Here is a 16,819-nt window from a genome sequence, read left to right as displayed (position 1 = left end):
CCAGTAAAGTCCTTAGTTCGCTCTCTTTGGTCCGGACCAAAATACAATGTTTATTTTTTGGTTTGGTGCGGTTCCTTTTCACATTTTGGATGTGAAAAGAAATTTTCGCAACAGTCCCAGAATTTAACAACAAACCCACATGTGTGCAAAGATTGTTAAATCATTGGACAAAAAGGTCTGGGGCGGGGTAAAGCGTTAAATAAAAAAAAGGGGGTGAAAGTGCCAGTAAACAGTCATGGATACCCAGCGTGATGTACATTGATCTGTGGACCGGTCGAACTCCTTCTCCCTCATCCTGGTGCTGAATGTGTTAAATGCATCAGCATTTTTATGTGTGTTTTCCAGAATACGTTTTATGTGGGGGTCTGCCCAAATATCCAATAGACATTCCGTCTCCTCTTTGCTCCATGTTGAGCCACGACTCATTTTCACCCGACGGTCCGACAATGTGCTGTTCATCTTGGAGTTACCGCTAATCAAACAATAATTCCAATAATGCGCGCGGCTGAGCGGGTGCCTGTTACGTCCAAGAGGCGTATGCTTTTTAGAACTGGATCAGACCAGGGATCGTTTGGAAGCGAACCACCTCTTCAGGGATGTCTCAGCCGGCTGATTTGGTGTGCACCAAAGTGAGGTGGTTGCATTCACATCAATGCAAACGTACCGAACCAAGGGACCAAACTCATTTAGTGTGCACTATTAAACGCTGTTGGTGTGAAAGAGAGTGAATAAACTTGTGAAACAGAGAAGTATCGACATGTAATCCATTGATTTCAACAATGTAACTGTATTCTAAATACCTAATATAATATACATAATATATTATAATATTATAATAACTATTTCAATTGTAACTGTAACGGATTACAGTTACTTATAATTTGTATTCTGAATATGTAACGCTGGTACATGTATTCCGTTACTCCCCAATACTGAATACTAGGTAGCTGCAAACCAGGCAGGTGGAACCTCCTCAGCTGCCACAGGTCATACATTCTCTGCTTCATTGGATAGAGCTGATGTTGAGCTCCAGCTTCAGGTCCTGGGAGAAGATGGCACCAAGAAGGACTCCACAGTGGTCAGTGACCAGAACAAAGAGGACATCCATTTAATCTTGTGATGATCAGGCTGGACACAAAAAGTGCTCATTCATTTTGCTAAACACAACCAGTGGAACCACAAGTTACATCATGTGCATTCAATCCGAAAGTAAATTTTTTAAAATAAAATATTCACTTTCCATGTAAATAACCTGGCTGACTAGCCAATGATCCACAGGTGCCCCTTAGTTTTCGCCTTTCTCCGATCTCCTTCCCCACAGAAACGGCACAGTTCGGTCAGGTTGTCTATTAAGAGATATTTAAATGTCACAGTTGGCCAACAATGGACCCAGCCGATGCTGAGAACAAGTCATCAGTGGCAGGTAGCCCTCCTGGGGCACCAAGCTCTGCAGGAGGGAGCGGCTAGTCTGCCAGAGATCTCTGCGTCATTCAGAGACTTCCATGTTGCACCGAATCCCCAGGCCTATGATTTGAGACCCCTTACCTGGTGCCCTTTTTCCACAGTGTTGCCAAATCGGTTGACTTTTTTGTGTGTCCAGCGACTTTTTTTTCCCCGTGTCATCCCTCGTCACTGCACTGCACACATCTCTCTAACTCGCTCTCATCTCCCCGCCCCTTCCCAATCCCATCCCTTGCGATTACTGCTTTCATGTTTCCCACGAGTACCACCTTCGTCGCCCGAATAACCCTCGTATGCAAACGAGGCGTGGTGGCGTCACATTCAACGTCATTACGCAAACTAGCGACTTCTTGTGATATTTTTTTGGCAACAATGATTTTCCGAGCAGTGGGCTTTATAATCTCTCATGACCGGAGCGGGAGTCCATGGAGGAGTAACATATATATATATATACGGGTATATATATACATATATATATAGGCGGGTATATATATACGGGTATTGTGGCAACCCCGACCGTCGGCCGTGTAGGGTTTCTGAACAGACGCTCTGAAACAAGGTGGCTGTGCAACGGTTTTTTATTGCTGGCAGCTCAAAAAAGAAAATCATATAACAACTCAGGTACTGCCCCAGCGGGGTAGACAAAAAAAGGAATGCGCCTCGGATCCTTGTCCGTTCGGGAGGGCGGCGTGGAGCTCGCTCCCGGCTTCCAGCCGCTCAGTACTGTGGGTTGAAAATGCAAAAGACGTTAGTGCGCTCTCGGTACGTGCCTCCTATCGTGTCCGTCTTCCACACGACTTTTTCCCCCTGTCTTCCCCGGGCCCAGCCCTTAAATCCCCTCTCCCGTCTCGCCCCCCAAGGTGATCGCAATCTCCCTGATTGTCTGGGTCGGCTCGATGTGTCCTCCAGCGCCGCCGCGCTGAGCGGCACATATCTCCCGCGGACTACTTGTCCGCGGAGAGGGAGCCGCTCCGGGCGCTGGCGCGGATAGTCCGCACCAGTCAGCGCGGGGTTGCCACACACCCCCACCCTCGGCAGCAAGCCGGGGGTCCCTCGGGTTAGCCCCAGGCAGGCGTCCCTCCGGGATAGGGCGTCGGCATTGGCGTGAGCCCGTCCTGGCCGATGGACCACCTGGAAGCTGTAGTCCTGTAGCGCCAGGAACCAGCGTGTCACTCTGGCATTGGTGTCTTTGGCCGACGCCATCCATTTCAGGGGGGCGTGGTCTGTGACAAGGGTAAAGTTGCGTCCGAGGAGGTAATACCGGAGTTTCTCCAGGGACCACTTGATTGCCAGCGCTTCCTTCTCTACAGTCGAGTAGGCCCTCTCACTGGCCAGGAGTTTACGGCTGATGAAGGTCACCGGGTGCTCCTCTCCTGACCGGACCTGGGACAGCACCGCTCCCAGCCCCACCTCGGATGCGTCTGTGTGGACCACAAAGGGTAGGTCAAAGTCCGGGGTGATGAGCAGTGGTTCTGTGCAGAGGGCCTGCCGTAGGCGTGAGAAGGCCTCCTCGGCCTCCTCCGACCACTCCACTCGGTCGGGTAGAGCCCTCCGCGTCAACTCATGGAGGGGGCTGGCCAGCGTTGCGAACTGGGGAATGAATCGTTGGTAGTACCCGACGAGCCCCAGGAAAGACTTCACCTGCTTTTTAGTTTTCGGCCTGGGCCAGGTCCGGATGGTCTGCACCTTGTCCTCTTGGGGTTTTACGTTGCCCCTCCCGACTCGATATCCCAGATAGGAGGCCTCTTCCAGGCCCAGGTGGCACTTTTTTGGGTTGGCTGTGAGTCCGGCGTCCCGGAGCGCTCCCAGGACGGCTCGGAGGTGGTGTAGATGCAGGGTCCAGGTGGTGCTGTGTATCACTATGTCGTCGATGTATGCGGCGGCATATTGTCTGTGGGCCCAAAGGACCCGGTCCATCATCCTCTGGAAGGTTGCGGGTGCCCCGTGCACCCCAAACGGGAGGACGGTGTATTGGTAGAGCCCGTCTGGGTTGGCGAATGCCGTCTTCTCCCGGGCCCTCTGGGTGAGGGGGACCTGCCAGTATCCCTTGGTCAGGTCTAGGGTGGATATGAATCAGCTCGTCTATGACGACGCATGGGGTAGGCGTCGAAGGCTGATACTTCGTTCAGCTTCCGGAAGTCGTTACAGAACCGGTATGTCCCGTCCGGTTTGGGGACTAGTACCACCGGGCTGGACCAGGCACTGTGGGATTCTTCTATGACCCCCATCTGCAGCATGCTCGCGACCTCCGCCCTGATGGTGGCGCGCCGTGCTTCCGGAATGCGGTAGGGGCGTAGGCGGACTCTGGCTCCCGGTTCCGTCCGGATGTCGTGGCTAGCCATTGTGGTCCTACCGGGTCGCTCGGAGAAGACGTCAAGGTGTTGGAGTACCACCTCCCTCATGTCCTGGGCCTGGCTCGGGCTCAGTGCCCCCCCCACTGGTACCTCGGGAAAGGGTAGTCGAGTGGACAGTGTCAGGAGAGCCGGGTCCCGCGGGCCGGTCAGCGGTTGCCACCGCTTCAGCAAGTTGATGTGGTAGAGCTGGATGGCCTTGCGTCTTCCCGGTTGCCGCACCCGGTAATTGACGTCGCCGACCCGGTCGATAATGTCATATGGTCCCTGCCACTTGGCCAGGAACTTGCATTCCGAGGTGGGGACGAGGACGAGCACCTGGTCCCCCGGGTTGAAGGTGCACAGTTGGGCCCCTCGGTTGTACACTCGGGCTTGGGCTTGTTGGGCTCGTCTGAGGTGCTCCCAGACCACGGGCCAAATCTGTGCCATCCGGCCCCGCACCTGCTCGATGTGCTCGATGACGGTGCGGTGGGGGGATGGTCGGCTCTCCCAGGCATCCTGGGCGATGTCGAGGAGTCCTCTCGGTCGTCTGCCGTATAGTAGCTCGAATGGTGAGAAGCCCGTGGAGGCCTGGGGTACTTCCCGGATGGCAAACAGGACGTGTGGAAGCAGCTGGTCCCAGTTTTTCCCATCTACTTCCATGACCTTCTTCAACATGGTTTTCACGTCTTATTGAACCTCTCCACCAGTCCGTCGGTCTGGGGGTGGTAGATGGAGGTCCGTAGGTGGCGGATCTGTAACATACTGAGGAGGTCTTTTAACACCCGGGACATGAAACAAGAGCCTTGATCTGTCAGTATTTCCCGGACTATCCCCACCCTGCTAAATAAAATCATTAGTTCCCTTGCCACTGCCTTGGCGGTGGCTGCGCGGAGGGGAACAGCCTCGGGGTAGCGGGTTGCGTAGTCTACCATGACTAAGATGTATCGGTGGCCTCTGCTAGTTCTGGGGAGGGGGCCTACAATGTCTAGCCCAAGCCTGTCGAACGGGACTTCTATCAATGGCATGGGAATGAGGGGGTTCCGTACTGAGGGCCTCGGGGCAGTGCGTTGGCATTTGGGGCAGGCCCGGCAGTAATCCTCGACATTCTTTTTCACCCCCGGCCAGTAAAACCTATCCAGTATTCTGTCCCTAGCCTTGTCCATCCCCAGATGAGCCCCCAGGAGGTGGGTGTGTGCCATATACAGTATTTTGCTCACATATGTCCTTGGAACTACCAATTGTTCCACCTCCTCGCCCCCCCTCTGTACTACCCTATATAGTAACCCCCCCCCGTGTACTAAAGTGTGGGTACTGCCGGCCACTCACCGAGTCCCGTGATATGCCCTCGTGGACTTGCACATGTCCCCAGGCATGTCTGAGGGCGTCGTCTTCCAGCTGGGCGGTGGCGAACCGACCGCCCCTGTCCTCACCTCCCTCGATGGCCAGGGGGAAGTCTGAGAATTCGGTGAGGGGCGGGCTCTCTCTCTCATCGGGTGGGGGTGTCTGCTCGGAGGCGGTCATCGTGTCCGGCGTCCCCGGTGGCAGGGAGTCCGTGGACGAGGCGTGTGGCTGGCGTACCCCCTCGCTCGTGGGTCGGTCGGGGGACTCTTCGTCCTCAGAGTTGGACCGGGACGGTGTGGGGCGTCCTGCCATATAGGCAGACCGGCTACGCAGCCGGCGTGGTCTGGTCCGGGGATGCCGGGGTTGGGGTGGTCCTAGCTCTGCCCCCAACAGTTTTTTAAAAATTAATTACCCGATTAACAGGGGTACAGGAAGGTTCGGCACCACCCCGGCCTGGATCGTGAAGGTCCCCTTCGGGGTTCGTACGGTGATCCGATTTGTAGTATATGTCTCTGTTTGACCGTGGATGCAGCCCACGTCGACTCTCTGTTCGTGAGGTCCGTCAGCCAGACAGGGTCGGATCAAGGTGACCATACTCCCTGAATCGAGGAGGGCATGGGTGTCGTGTCGCCCCACCCGTACCGGCAGGCTTGGGGATACGGTTCCCTCGTGCGACCAGCAAGTGGTACGGAGACAGGCTCCTCCCCTCCGGTCGGTAAGACTGGCCGTGGGCATCGACACATCCCCTGCTCCGGGACAATGGCGTGCCAGGTGGCCCTTCTGTCCACAGGTGTAGCACCTCCACTCCTCTCTTGGTGCCTGAGGGCCCGGGCCTCGGCGGACCCCGGGGTTCTGATTCGGGTAGGCTGGGGCACGGAAGGGCGGTGCCTGAACGCGCTGGGTCTCCGCCATCCGTCCACGTCGCTCGGGTCGCGTCTCGTCCCCTCCCGGAGGCGGGCCGGTTCCTCTGCACAGCCGCTGAGTGACTTGGTGGTTCTCCAGGAGCTCGACGAGGTCGTTCACCGTCCGGGGTTGGTTCCCAGAGGCCCAGCGTTTGGCCCCGGGGGGTAGGGATCGGATGCAGCGGTCTATCACGAGCCGGTCCAGCAGCGGGGGTCCGTCTCCTTCTATGAGCCACCGCTCAGCTAGGCGAACGAGGTGTGAGACCTGGCCTCTCACCGAGCCGAGCGGGTCGTAAGTCCAGTCATGGTAGCGCTGCGCTTGGGCTGGTAGGCTGTGACCATAATGCGTGAGGATGGCCTGTTTGAGCACGGGATAATGCCCCGCCTGGAGGGGCGTGAGATCCCGGTAGGCTCGTTGTGCTTCCCCGGTCAGGAAGGGCGCTAGGATGTGGCCCCACTGGTCTGCTGGCCACTGCTCCCGATCCGCGGTCCGCTCGAATATCTCGAGGTACGCCTCGACGTCATCATCCGGACCCATTTTCGTTAGCCTCTTCGTGGGGGCGGCGTAGGCCGGTTCCCGACCAAGCTGCTCGGCCATCCGGACCATACATCTCCTCAACACCTCAATCTCCTCGTCTCTCGTTGCGGGTTGTCCGGCCGGCTGCATCATGGTCTGGGTTGGGGTTCGTCAAGGGATCGCGTTGCCCGCATTCTCCACCACTGTGGCGACCGTCGGCCGTGTAGGGTTTCTGAACAGACGCTCTGAAACAAGGTGGCTGTGCAACATTTTTTTATTGCTGGCAGCTCAAAAAAGAAAATCATATAACAACTCAGGTACTGCCCCAGCGGGGTAGACAAAAAAAGGAATGCGCCTCGGATCCGTTCGGGAGGGCGGCGTGGAGCTCGCTCCCGGCTTCCAGCCGCTCAGTACTGTGGGTTGAAAATGCAAAAGACGTTAGTGCGCTCTCGGTACGTGCCTCCTATCGCGTCCGTCTTCCACTCGACTTTTTCCCCCTGTCTTCCCCGGGCCCAGCCCTTAAATCCCCTCTCCCGTCTCGCCCCCCCAGGTGATCGCAATCTCCCTGATTGTCTGGGTCGGCTCGATGTGTCCTCCAGCGCCGCCGCGCTGAGCGGCACATATCTCCCGCGGACTACTTGTCCGCGGAGAGGGAGCCGCTCCGGGCGTTGGCGCGGATAGTCCGCGCCAGTCAGCGCAGGGTTGCCACAGTATATATATACATATATATATATACGGGTATATATATACCCGTATATATATAGGCGGGTATATATATACGGGTATATATATACATATATATATGTATATATATGTATATATATACATATATATATATGTATATATATATATGTATATATATATATACATATATATACATATATATATATATATATATATATATATATATATATATATACCCGGCTAAATTGCCGGCGAACCAAGCTACCGTCTGTAGCCTAGCCTTCTCTCTGAAGGACGCTACAGTGTGTTGCATAGCAACCACCGTACACTTTGCCGGCAGCCGGGAGGGACTACTTTTTTGTATTCGTTAAAAAAAAATGCTTTTCCGACTTTCTAGCTTTTTCAAAATTGAGGGTGTCTATTAGGGTGTCGATATACGGTCATTATACCACAGTGAAGGGGGTCGCCGCCCCTCCGCTGCGCGTCGGGACGGACAACGCCCCTTAACTGTGGTATAATGAGCGTATACCACAGCCTGTCGTGATCTATTGCTTAATTATAAAACGGGGGGCCTAAATCAAGCGATCTGATTGGTTCCCAACCGTTGTATATTGAGCGTATACACACAGCTATGACGCCCGTTCAGTTTACAGAGTCCAGTATCACTCCGCGCCTAACTTGAACTGTTGTTTATTTATATATAAAAGCGATAGCATACTTCAGTGAAGCCTAAAAAAAGCCTGTAAAGCAATAGGCACACGGTCGCCGGCAATTTAGCCTTCTAAATTGCTAAATTGCCGGCGAACCAAGCTACCGTCTCTAGCCTTCTCTCTGAAGGACGCTAGTGTGTTGCATAGCAACCGCCGTACACTTTGCCGGCAGCCAGGAGGGACTACTTTTCTGTATTCGTTAAAAAAAATGCTTTTCCGACTTTCTCGCTTTTTCAAAATTGAGGGTGTCTATGACTTTAATTTCGCCATATTTACGTAACCGTTTTATAAAAGCAATAGATCACTTCAGTCAGTGATATACGGTCATTATACCACAGTGAAGGGGGTCGCCGCCCCTCCGCTGCGCGTCGGGACGGACAACGCCCCTTAACTGTGGTATAATGAGCGTATACCACAGCCTGTCGTGATCTATTGCTTAAATATATAGGAGGCTAATGGTAGCATCCAGCCGTCAGCCTCTCTGATGGATGCTGGCTTTTTGTTTTTAGGCTGTTCATTGATTATAAGGGTTTGAACAATATAATAATAATATATAATAATATATAATAATATATAATAATAAAGCAAGTACGCTACCTCAATAGTTTAGCCTTTTTCCCCATCCACTGGAATAAGTGGAAGCCTGCTTTCAACACCTCCCTGGCTCACTTTGAATATGAGTTATGTTTTATGGGCTCACCACTACCCTAGCTCCAGGACCTGGTTAATGATATCCGTTACATGATGCTTCATCGGTTTGTTTTTGTTTATCAATGACTTTTTGATTTTCTCTCCGTCCCCTGCTAAGCACAAACAATGTGTACGTCTGTTTTTCATTGCCTTTTGTAGAATAATCTTTTCATAAAGGCAGAGAATGGTGAATTCCATGTCCCCACTGTGTCCTTTCTGGGGTACATTATATAGGTGCAGATGGATCCTGCAAAAGGTAACTGAAGTTACAGAATGGCCCTGTCTCTCTAATCTCAAGCAGCTGCGGCATTTTCTTGTTTTCCAAAATTTCTATTGCCAGTCTATTTGGAATTCTACATTGATGCGCCCTCACATCTCTCCTTTTCAGCTAAACATGTGGACACCTGGGGCCTCATGTACAAAGCTTGCTTACGCACAAAAAAGCTGCGTAAGCAACTTCTCACGCAAACGTTCGGATGTACAAAGACTGACTTGACGTGAGAAAGTGCGGTTCTCCACGCAAACTAAATGCCTGGCTTACGCACATTTCTGCTGCATTTTGTCAGTTGGCGGCACATAGAGGCAATGCAGCGCAACAACATTAGGCCTACTCGATCACGAGTCATGAAGTAATATTGCAATATGAGGCGAGTTCAAAGTGGATTTGAACGTCGGAATGCGTGATCTTAAATGCGCTTCAATCATGCGTTATTGTTGTCGAGACGCATAATGTGACACTGTTGTTAGGCTAAACTTAAACAGACCCATAAAACTAAATTGTCAATATTGGAATTAAAAGGAAGCCCCAGCAATATTATTTTCAGTGATGGCTTGATTATTAAACGTTACATATTTTCCGGACCACGCATGATATGATCTCTCTTCACACATTTGTTGTGAAATTCTTGACTGCAAAATTATTATGTGATGTTGAGTGGAATAAGCACAAGCCATTGTTACTTAAAATCAATCCATCAATGAACCAGTCGGCCAATTTCGAATTATGTACATATTATTGACACAACCTATCGTCAGCATCCAAATAAATGAGAATATAAAAGCATGCGCAAAATGTGGTAATAATCGATAGGTTGACAATGGCAGTGTTGGCCTTGTTAGAAGATGGTCGCATTCAAAATTAACGGGTGTTCCGCGACTATTATGATTTTTTTGTCAAAAAGGAGCCGATCCCGAATCACAGCTGCCACCCTTTGCTCAAATAGGGCGAGCTCCCAGACTCCGCCCCGCTGCGCTCTGACCCACGCTTCTCCGGTGGGCAGACAACTTTCTTTATACGTCCACCTTGATGTCCGACCACTTTTTTTTAATGCCAGCCACAGTTCGGCTTTCCGCCCCAACCTCATTGACCGACTTAGCAACGTTTTCCCACGCCAGTTTTTTGCTTTTGGTGCTGATTCCGGAGGAAAGAGAGCCAAACAAGATCTTATTTCTGGCCTCTACCTTCGAAATCAGCACCTCCACCTCGCATTCACTAAAGTTATTTTTTCTTCCTTTCTCCATGTTCTCCTTTCTCCTAACGAGCGCACTACTGCAGGCCTATTTATACGAATTAGCATATTAAATGAGGGAGGAGACTGGGTGGAGAGACGGGCTCGTGCATGTGCGCTCAATTTCACGTTAATTGGGATGTACAAAGAGAATCTGCGTGAAATCGTGCTTACGCAAGGATTGATACATCCGGATTTATTTGTGCGCAGCAGCTTTCCAGATTTTGGCGTCCGCAAAGTTTTAGTCAGAAATCCACGCAAGTCTTTGTACATGAGGCCCCTGGGGTGGAGAACACCTTCCAGGAGCTCAAGCAGTGCTTTACCTCGGGAGCTGTTCTCACTCAGACCCATGGCTTCAGTTTGTTGTGGAGATAGATGCCACTGGGGTAGGGGCGCTGCTCCCTCAAAGCTCTCCCAAACGCATTGCTCCGAAGAAGCTTTCCCCCTGGAGAGAAACTATGATGTTGGCATCCCTTAGCGCTGAAACTGGCCTTGGAGGAAAGGCGTTATTGGCAGGGAGGCACATTACAGCCATTCATTGTGTGGCTGGACCACAAGAAACTTTCATACATTCAGTCCACCAGGAGACACAACTCCGGACAAGCCAGGGTGGGTTCTGGTCTCTTGCTGTATTAACTTTAGGTTGGCATACCACCCTGGCTCTGGGAATGTAGAGCCAGACGCTCTGGACCGCCTGGACTCTGCACTACAGATGGACCCGGACATCATCCTGCCGTCTACTTGCCCAGTCGCTACCCTTATCTGTGGTCAATCGAGCACTATACCAGCCCAAGTACCGGTCCACCCAACCGCCGCCATACCCCGGCCCCACTTAATATTCCTGGCAAGAGGGTCTGGCCAAATACCTACATCTAAGAACCTTCTTTTATGGGTGATTTCCTGCAAGCTTGCCTCTCGTTATGTAGGTCCCTCTGAGGTTGAGTTTCATCCCTATGGTAAAGATGAGGTCTATTTCTTACTAGTATTCTTACTAGTATTAGTATTCTTGTTTATGGTTTTTTTTGGGGTACCTCTTCTTCATCGAGGGTAGTTAAGCACAAGATAAACCAGAAATGCATTTTGTCCAAGTCCTTTGGAGCCGGAGTATATTTATTTCATTAACATATAAAATCAAAAAGCAATTACCTTACAGAAGTTTTCAGTCTTACATAATGAAGAAAAAATAAGAAATATTGAAATGTCATCTTCAACTTTCAACATAGTTGAAGATATATTGATCATATAATGACATGAGTATATCGTATAAAACTAGTTTGTAGGCACTTTCTTAAATCCCCTCTTTCTGCCCATCAGTTGAAATGGGGTCCATCAAATCTCTGTTTCAACCCCCCTTTGCTCTTTCACTCATGTGCAGGGTTTTCCTGAATCAGTAGTGTTTCTTCTAAACTCACCCTGTTTGGCTCTACCGGTGGCTCATCTGTTCCCATTGGTGGTATTGTTGGGAAAAATCAGTCTGTCTAGCTACTTGACCAGAGAAAATGAGACGGAGAGGTGATAAATGCTATCAGCACGAGGGCCTCGGATTTATTGAGTAAAATGGTGAAAGTGATACAGGTACATAAAGCGTGAGAGATCGAATATTTCTAAGTCCCTATCAGCGCTGAGGTCGTCTGGAGCTTCGCCTCCTTGGAAGTTCTGCTTCAGAAGAGAGGGAGATGATCTGTGTGGTATAGTCTTATGCTATGTTTCTCCTCCTATCGAGGTGTGTGTGCTTAAGGTAGATGTTTGTGTGTGTCTCTGTGCGCACATCTTGACCTTGTGTCTCTGCTTACCGATACAATTTATGAGTGCCCAGTGTTCCTCCTGATCAGGTGCGAGGGGTTCCCAAGGAGTATCTTGGGAGTTATGGGTGCTATGCTATCAGTAGACTGGCTCCAGGGTTTGCGAATGTGTGGTGCATTGTCTGAGTCTCTAGCATCTCTCCATGTTGGGACATCCGGCCTCCGGCTCAGGCCTTGACCTGAAGAATAGCTGGTTATGTGTGTGTTAGTTTAGAACACGGGTTAACTATATTCGTAATGTACGTATCATGTGGTGTGTTCATGATGTACATATCATGTGGTGTGCTCATTGGGCTGTTTTTTCCATCAGTATCTGGGGGCTCGTACTCTCTTCCCTATCTGGGAGAGGACTCCCCTGAGCTTCTGTAGGACCAAGTGTCTAGGAGACTCGTGGGTTGCAATTGGTTTACACTTACTCTCCCTCTTGGCAGCCCTTTCATCTACATGTTTAGCTCCAGCATTCACAGATGTGCTTCCCGTACCCACAAGTGCAGCTTTTTCGTCAACAGGGTTAGGATGTTCACTCAGACAAGCCATCTTTGCAGGTATACCTGCAAAGCCATCTTTGCAGGTATGCCAGAGCGTACAACACTACCATGATTATAAGCAAGTTCATTCTGTCATCGACTCCTCCCCTATCAGACCACCCGCCTGTCGCCGACTCCTCCCCTATCAGACCCCCGATCATAATCCCTAACTCAGATTTATTATCTCACAATGGTATGAAACACCTGTATATATTTCTTAACCTTTTGAGTTTTTACATTTTAAAGGGCTTAATATATATTATACATGACACGTTTCCTCATGACTCCAAAGACAAATGAGACGGGTACGTTTTGATATTTGAATGAAAAACTGAACAAAGAGGCATTAAAGAGGACAGCTCTCCATTTTCCTCGTGCTCACCAACAGCTTTCATAACTACGACTACAACCGAGGATTGGGCTGAAGGTGGCCAGGTAAGAGGGTCACTGGTTAAACTGAAACAACTGACTCAATGCTGCTTTTTGCCTTTGTATTTTAATTGAAATCCTGCACACTAACACAAGTGGTATTTTAACCTTTCAGTGCACACAGTTTTCTGCTCAGGTTTTATATATATATTCAATTCTTTATTTGCCTTTTGTATTTTACTTTATTTTACTGTTGCTTTTTAGAGTTACCAGTGCAATATTTTTTCCATTCAGTTTTTATCATATATTGTGTATGTATTTATTTTTATATTTGCCTTTGGTTATTTGACTTTAACCGTACACATAAGAGGAAGACAGAGTGGCTATCTGGAAATTTCAGAGCAACTGTTTTATACATAATTTTTATGTTTTTATTTCCCTTATAACTCGTGCCAAATGATGAATGTATGAATGAAATGCAGATTAAATCCATATTGTGCGGTCAAGGGATATCAAAGTGCAGTACAGTGCAGTGTATTGAGTCTTGGGCTCCTATGAAGACTCCATTGTTGAGATGGCCTATTCCAGATGAAGCTTTTGCTATTGGACTAAATATGTTATTTAAATAAAAATTGCCAGCATCCTCACAAGATCATACTTACAAAGCGAGTGATGAGACAAGTAATATGTAACTTATATTAACATTAACATTATACCATGGAAGTACTGATATCCACCGCAGGTCCAACAAAGCCATTATGTCATTGTTCAGAAGTATCACATCAATCCCTGCTTAAATAGCCTACTGTAGGTGTTGGTGAACACACTTATTATTTGGTGCGTAAGTGTAATTCCCTTAACTGGATACTGGTACATTTACTGATTGGTAACCATAAAGTTATTCATTGTCATCTAACCCAATGTGACAATAGAAGACATCCCTGCAGCCCTGAGTGGGGCTTTATCTTCCAGCTAACCCTCTGTGTTCCAGGTTTGCTCCAGGTTCAAATCTCTTGTCCATGACGAGCTCAGAAAGAGCTCAACGAGAGGCGTGGCTCATAGTGTCTGTGAGGTGCAGGCCTCCCTGTCTGGCCCTGGTGTCAGGGTGGACGCGCGGGGCATGCCCCCTATGTGCAGAGCTTCAAAAGATTATGAAATATGTAAATGAAATTTCATTTGGTCATGTGAATTCTGGATTTTCATGGCGGTTGGCAAAGTGTGTCAGCGCCCCCCACTGGCCTGGAGCTACAGCTGGGAGCCAACAGAAACGTTTAGTACCTTAAGGTTATAGAAGTGCCTAAAGGTTATAAGAGCACCTCAAGGTTAAAAGAGCACCTCAAGGTTAAAAGAGCACCTCAAGGTTGTAAGAGCACCTCAAGGTTATAAGAGCACCTCAAGGTTAAAAGAGCACCTCAAGGTTATAAGAGCACCTCAAGGTTATAAGAGCACCTCAAGGTTATAAGAGCACCTCAAGGTTGTAAGAGCACCTCAAGGTTATAAGAGCACCTCAAGGTTTTAGAAGTGACTAAAGGTTATAAGAGCACCTTAAGGTCATATAAGTACCTCAAGGTTATAAGAGCACTTAAAGGTTATGGAAGTACCTCAAGGTTATAGAAGCTCAGCATGAAAGCTGATCCTATTACTGGGTGATGACAGAATAGGCTCTGCAGCCTGCTGCTGCTGGCCCCCGTAGCTTGGAGCATACTGCTGCTGGCCCCCGTAGCTTGGAGCCTGTTGCTGCTGGCCGGCGTAGCTTGGAGCCTGTTGCTGCTGGCCCCTGTAGCTTGGTGCCTGCTGCTGGTGCTGGCCGCCGTAGCTTGGAGCATACTGCTGCTGGCCGCCGTAGCTTGGAGCATACTGCTGCTGGCCGCCGTAGCTTGGAGCCTGCTGCTGGTGCTGGCCGCCGTAGCTTGGAGCCTGCTGCTCTTTGCCACTATAGCTTGGAGCCTGCTGCTGGTGCTGGCCGCCGTAGCTTGGAGCCTGCTTTCGGCACATATCCAATCTGCCAAGGAACATAGCTAGGCTTCTCCAGCTCATCATAGTATTCAATCCTTTCCTGTAAGCTGTTAAGCATACTCATTAGCACATGATACCAACCTTTTTGACTTGACATTTTAAGAATACCTCACCATGTAGTTGACACCCCCCAGCGAGTAGTAGACACAACTGCAATACTCTGGAAGAACAAATGCTCTCACTCAATGACAACTGATTAACTTTTTGTTAAAAACATGCAGAAATAACCTTATGAGAGCAGCCATTCTGGCTGTGAGACACTGCAGTAACCCCCTGAGCCTGGAGCAGCTGCCAAGTGAAAATCCAATGAAAACACCCACGTCTTAATACCCAAGTATTAGTCAAGTTGGCTCAGCTGCTGAAGGTGGATTCACGAGATCACAATCATGCCTGAAGCCATCTTGCAAGGCTTCACGTTATGCCCTTGTGGCCAAACCACAGTGATGCACACCACACTTGATGCATGGTAGACGGTGATGGACAGATGGTTGATCCACCTGCAAGGTACATGGGAAAGTGCCTGCTCTTTTCTTAAAAGTTTCCAATGAAGACTTCCCAGATGGTTCTTTGTAACAAACCATGTGGTGCAAATACAAAATGTGCAATTTGACTTCTCTAGTGCCTAACTAGCCATTCCAATCCCCCAACATATGAAGAGGGATTTCACCTGTAACAGTGTCACGGTTATGTTTAAATTCCATTGCAACCTTGGGTTCCAGGCGTGTGTGTTTGGCTGTTGTCGAATGGTCTCTTTTGCTTGGGAAGGCTCCTAACTGAGTGAAAGGATCCGTAGTATCTGAGCGGCAGCCATGATAAAAGCTGTTTGAATTATCTCAATGTTAAGGAAAGGTGCTTCAATGCTTCCTTACTTACTTACTCTCATTTAGAATAGGTTAAAATGGACCATCCTTTACGATAAGAAAGAAGATAATGCCATGCCACAATTCCTTGCAGCAGGAACATTTAAAACAGGGGTGCCCAGACATTTTCGGCTTTCAAAATGACCAGATCCATATGATCTACCTACATTATGTAATAATAACATATATTTATTTATGTTTTTTGATGACTTGCACTGAATGGAGTCATCCAGGGATGCATAGTCCGGAGAGTAGCTGCTGGTAGGGTTAGTTCCAAAATTGTTCAAAAGCCCTGGACTTAAGCTCGATATCAGCTTTAACTATCTCATTCTCCACTGCAGACGAGTTCACGTGAAACAGTGTTGCAATTTTGCGAGTAAATCAACCTCAACATCTTCCCTAAATGGATAGCACATAACTGTAGCGATTGGCTTGAATAAAGTAAAGTCTTGAAACCGTTGGTCAAAGTCTGACCAACGTAAATTTTCATCAATGAAGTGATAAATGCCATAGGGATTTTTTTTTTGTGCAATCTACCCGCATTACCTTTGCGATCTACATATTTGAAACAGTATGGTAATGAGGGTGGTTGCACAATACGTTAAAGGGTAATGATTGGAGGTAACTGGTAGCCAGTGTAATGTGATAATGGGTATCTCGAAACGGAAGTTATGGCTTCCCCTGAATTCAGACTTAACATAAGCTGGAAGCCCAACTTCTTGAAACAGTGCTCAGCCCTAACGCAACTCTAATTATTTGTTATTTTCTTTTCTAATGTAGCGGAGGTGTCGACAGTTTTGACTTCTCCTCCAAGAATGTTGGTGACATCGCCAGCATCTGCCTGGGCCACATGCCCAAGGACGGGAAGAAGGTCAAGGGAGAGGTGTTCTGGCATGTGGAGGAGGTCACTGTCACGGAGAAAGAGATGGGGAACAGGTAAATATATATATATATATATATAAATACCTCCCCTGGACCCTTTTCACAGAGCCGTCCTAGTAGGACCAACAGGTGCTGCTCATAACACTAACTATGGGTCTGCTTTGTTCATGTACTAGGGCACGTAATAGACTAAACTAGGGTAGATAACACTCCGTCA

At 49.1% G+C, this 16,819-nt stretch overlaps 2 protein-coding genes across 2 annotated transcripts in view; one reads left to right on the top strand and one right to left on the bottom strand.

Annotated features, from left to right (window-relative positions):
* Positions 1–16,819, bottom strand: part of rpl37 (ribosomal protein L37) — a 151,384-nt gene that overhangs the window by 92,711 nt on the left and 41,854 nt on the right. The gene's annotated exons all lie outside the window — the stretch shown is intronic.
* Positions 1–16,819, top strand: part of LOC311363356 (lipoxygenase homology domain-containing protein 1-like) — a gene marked incomplete at both ends in the record, with an annotated part of 88,072 nt that overhangs the window by 69,932 nt on the left and 1,321 nt on the right. Inside the window, one exon of the mRNA XM_084483304.1 lies at positions 16,501–16,656. Coding sequence (XP_084339430.1) covers positions 16,501–16,656 — 156 coding nt within the window. The remainder of the gene's footprint in view (positions 1–16,500; positions 16,657–16,819) is intronic.

Source organism: Micromesistius poutassou (assembly GCF_964030765.1).
Source record: "Micromesistius poutassou genome assembly, chromosome: 18".
NCBI classification, from domain to species: domain Eukaryota; kingdom Metazoa; phylum Chordata; class Actinopteri; order Gadiformes; family Gadidae; genus Micromesistius; species Micromesistius poutassou.
This window is presented reverse-complemented; position numbering and strand designations above follow the sequence as displayed.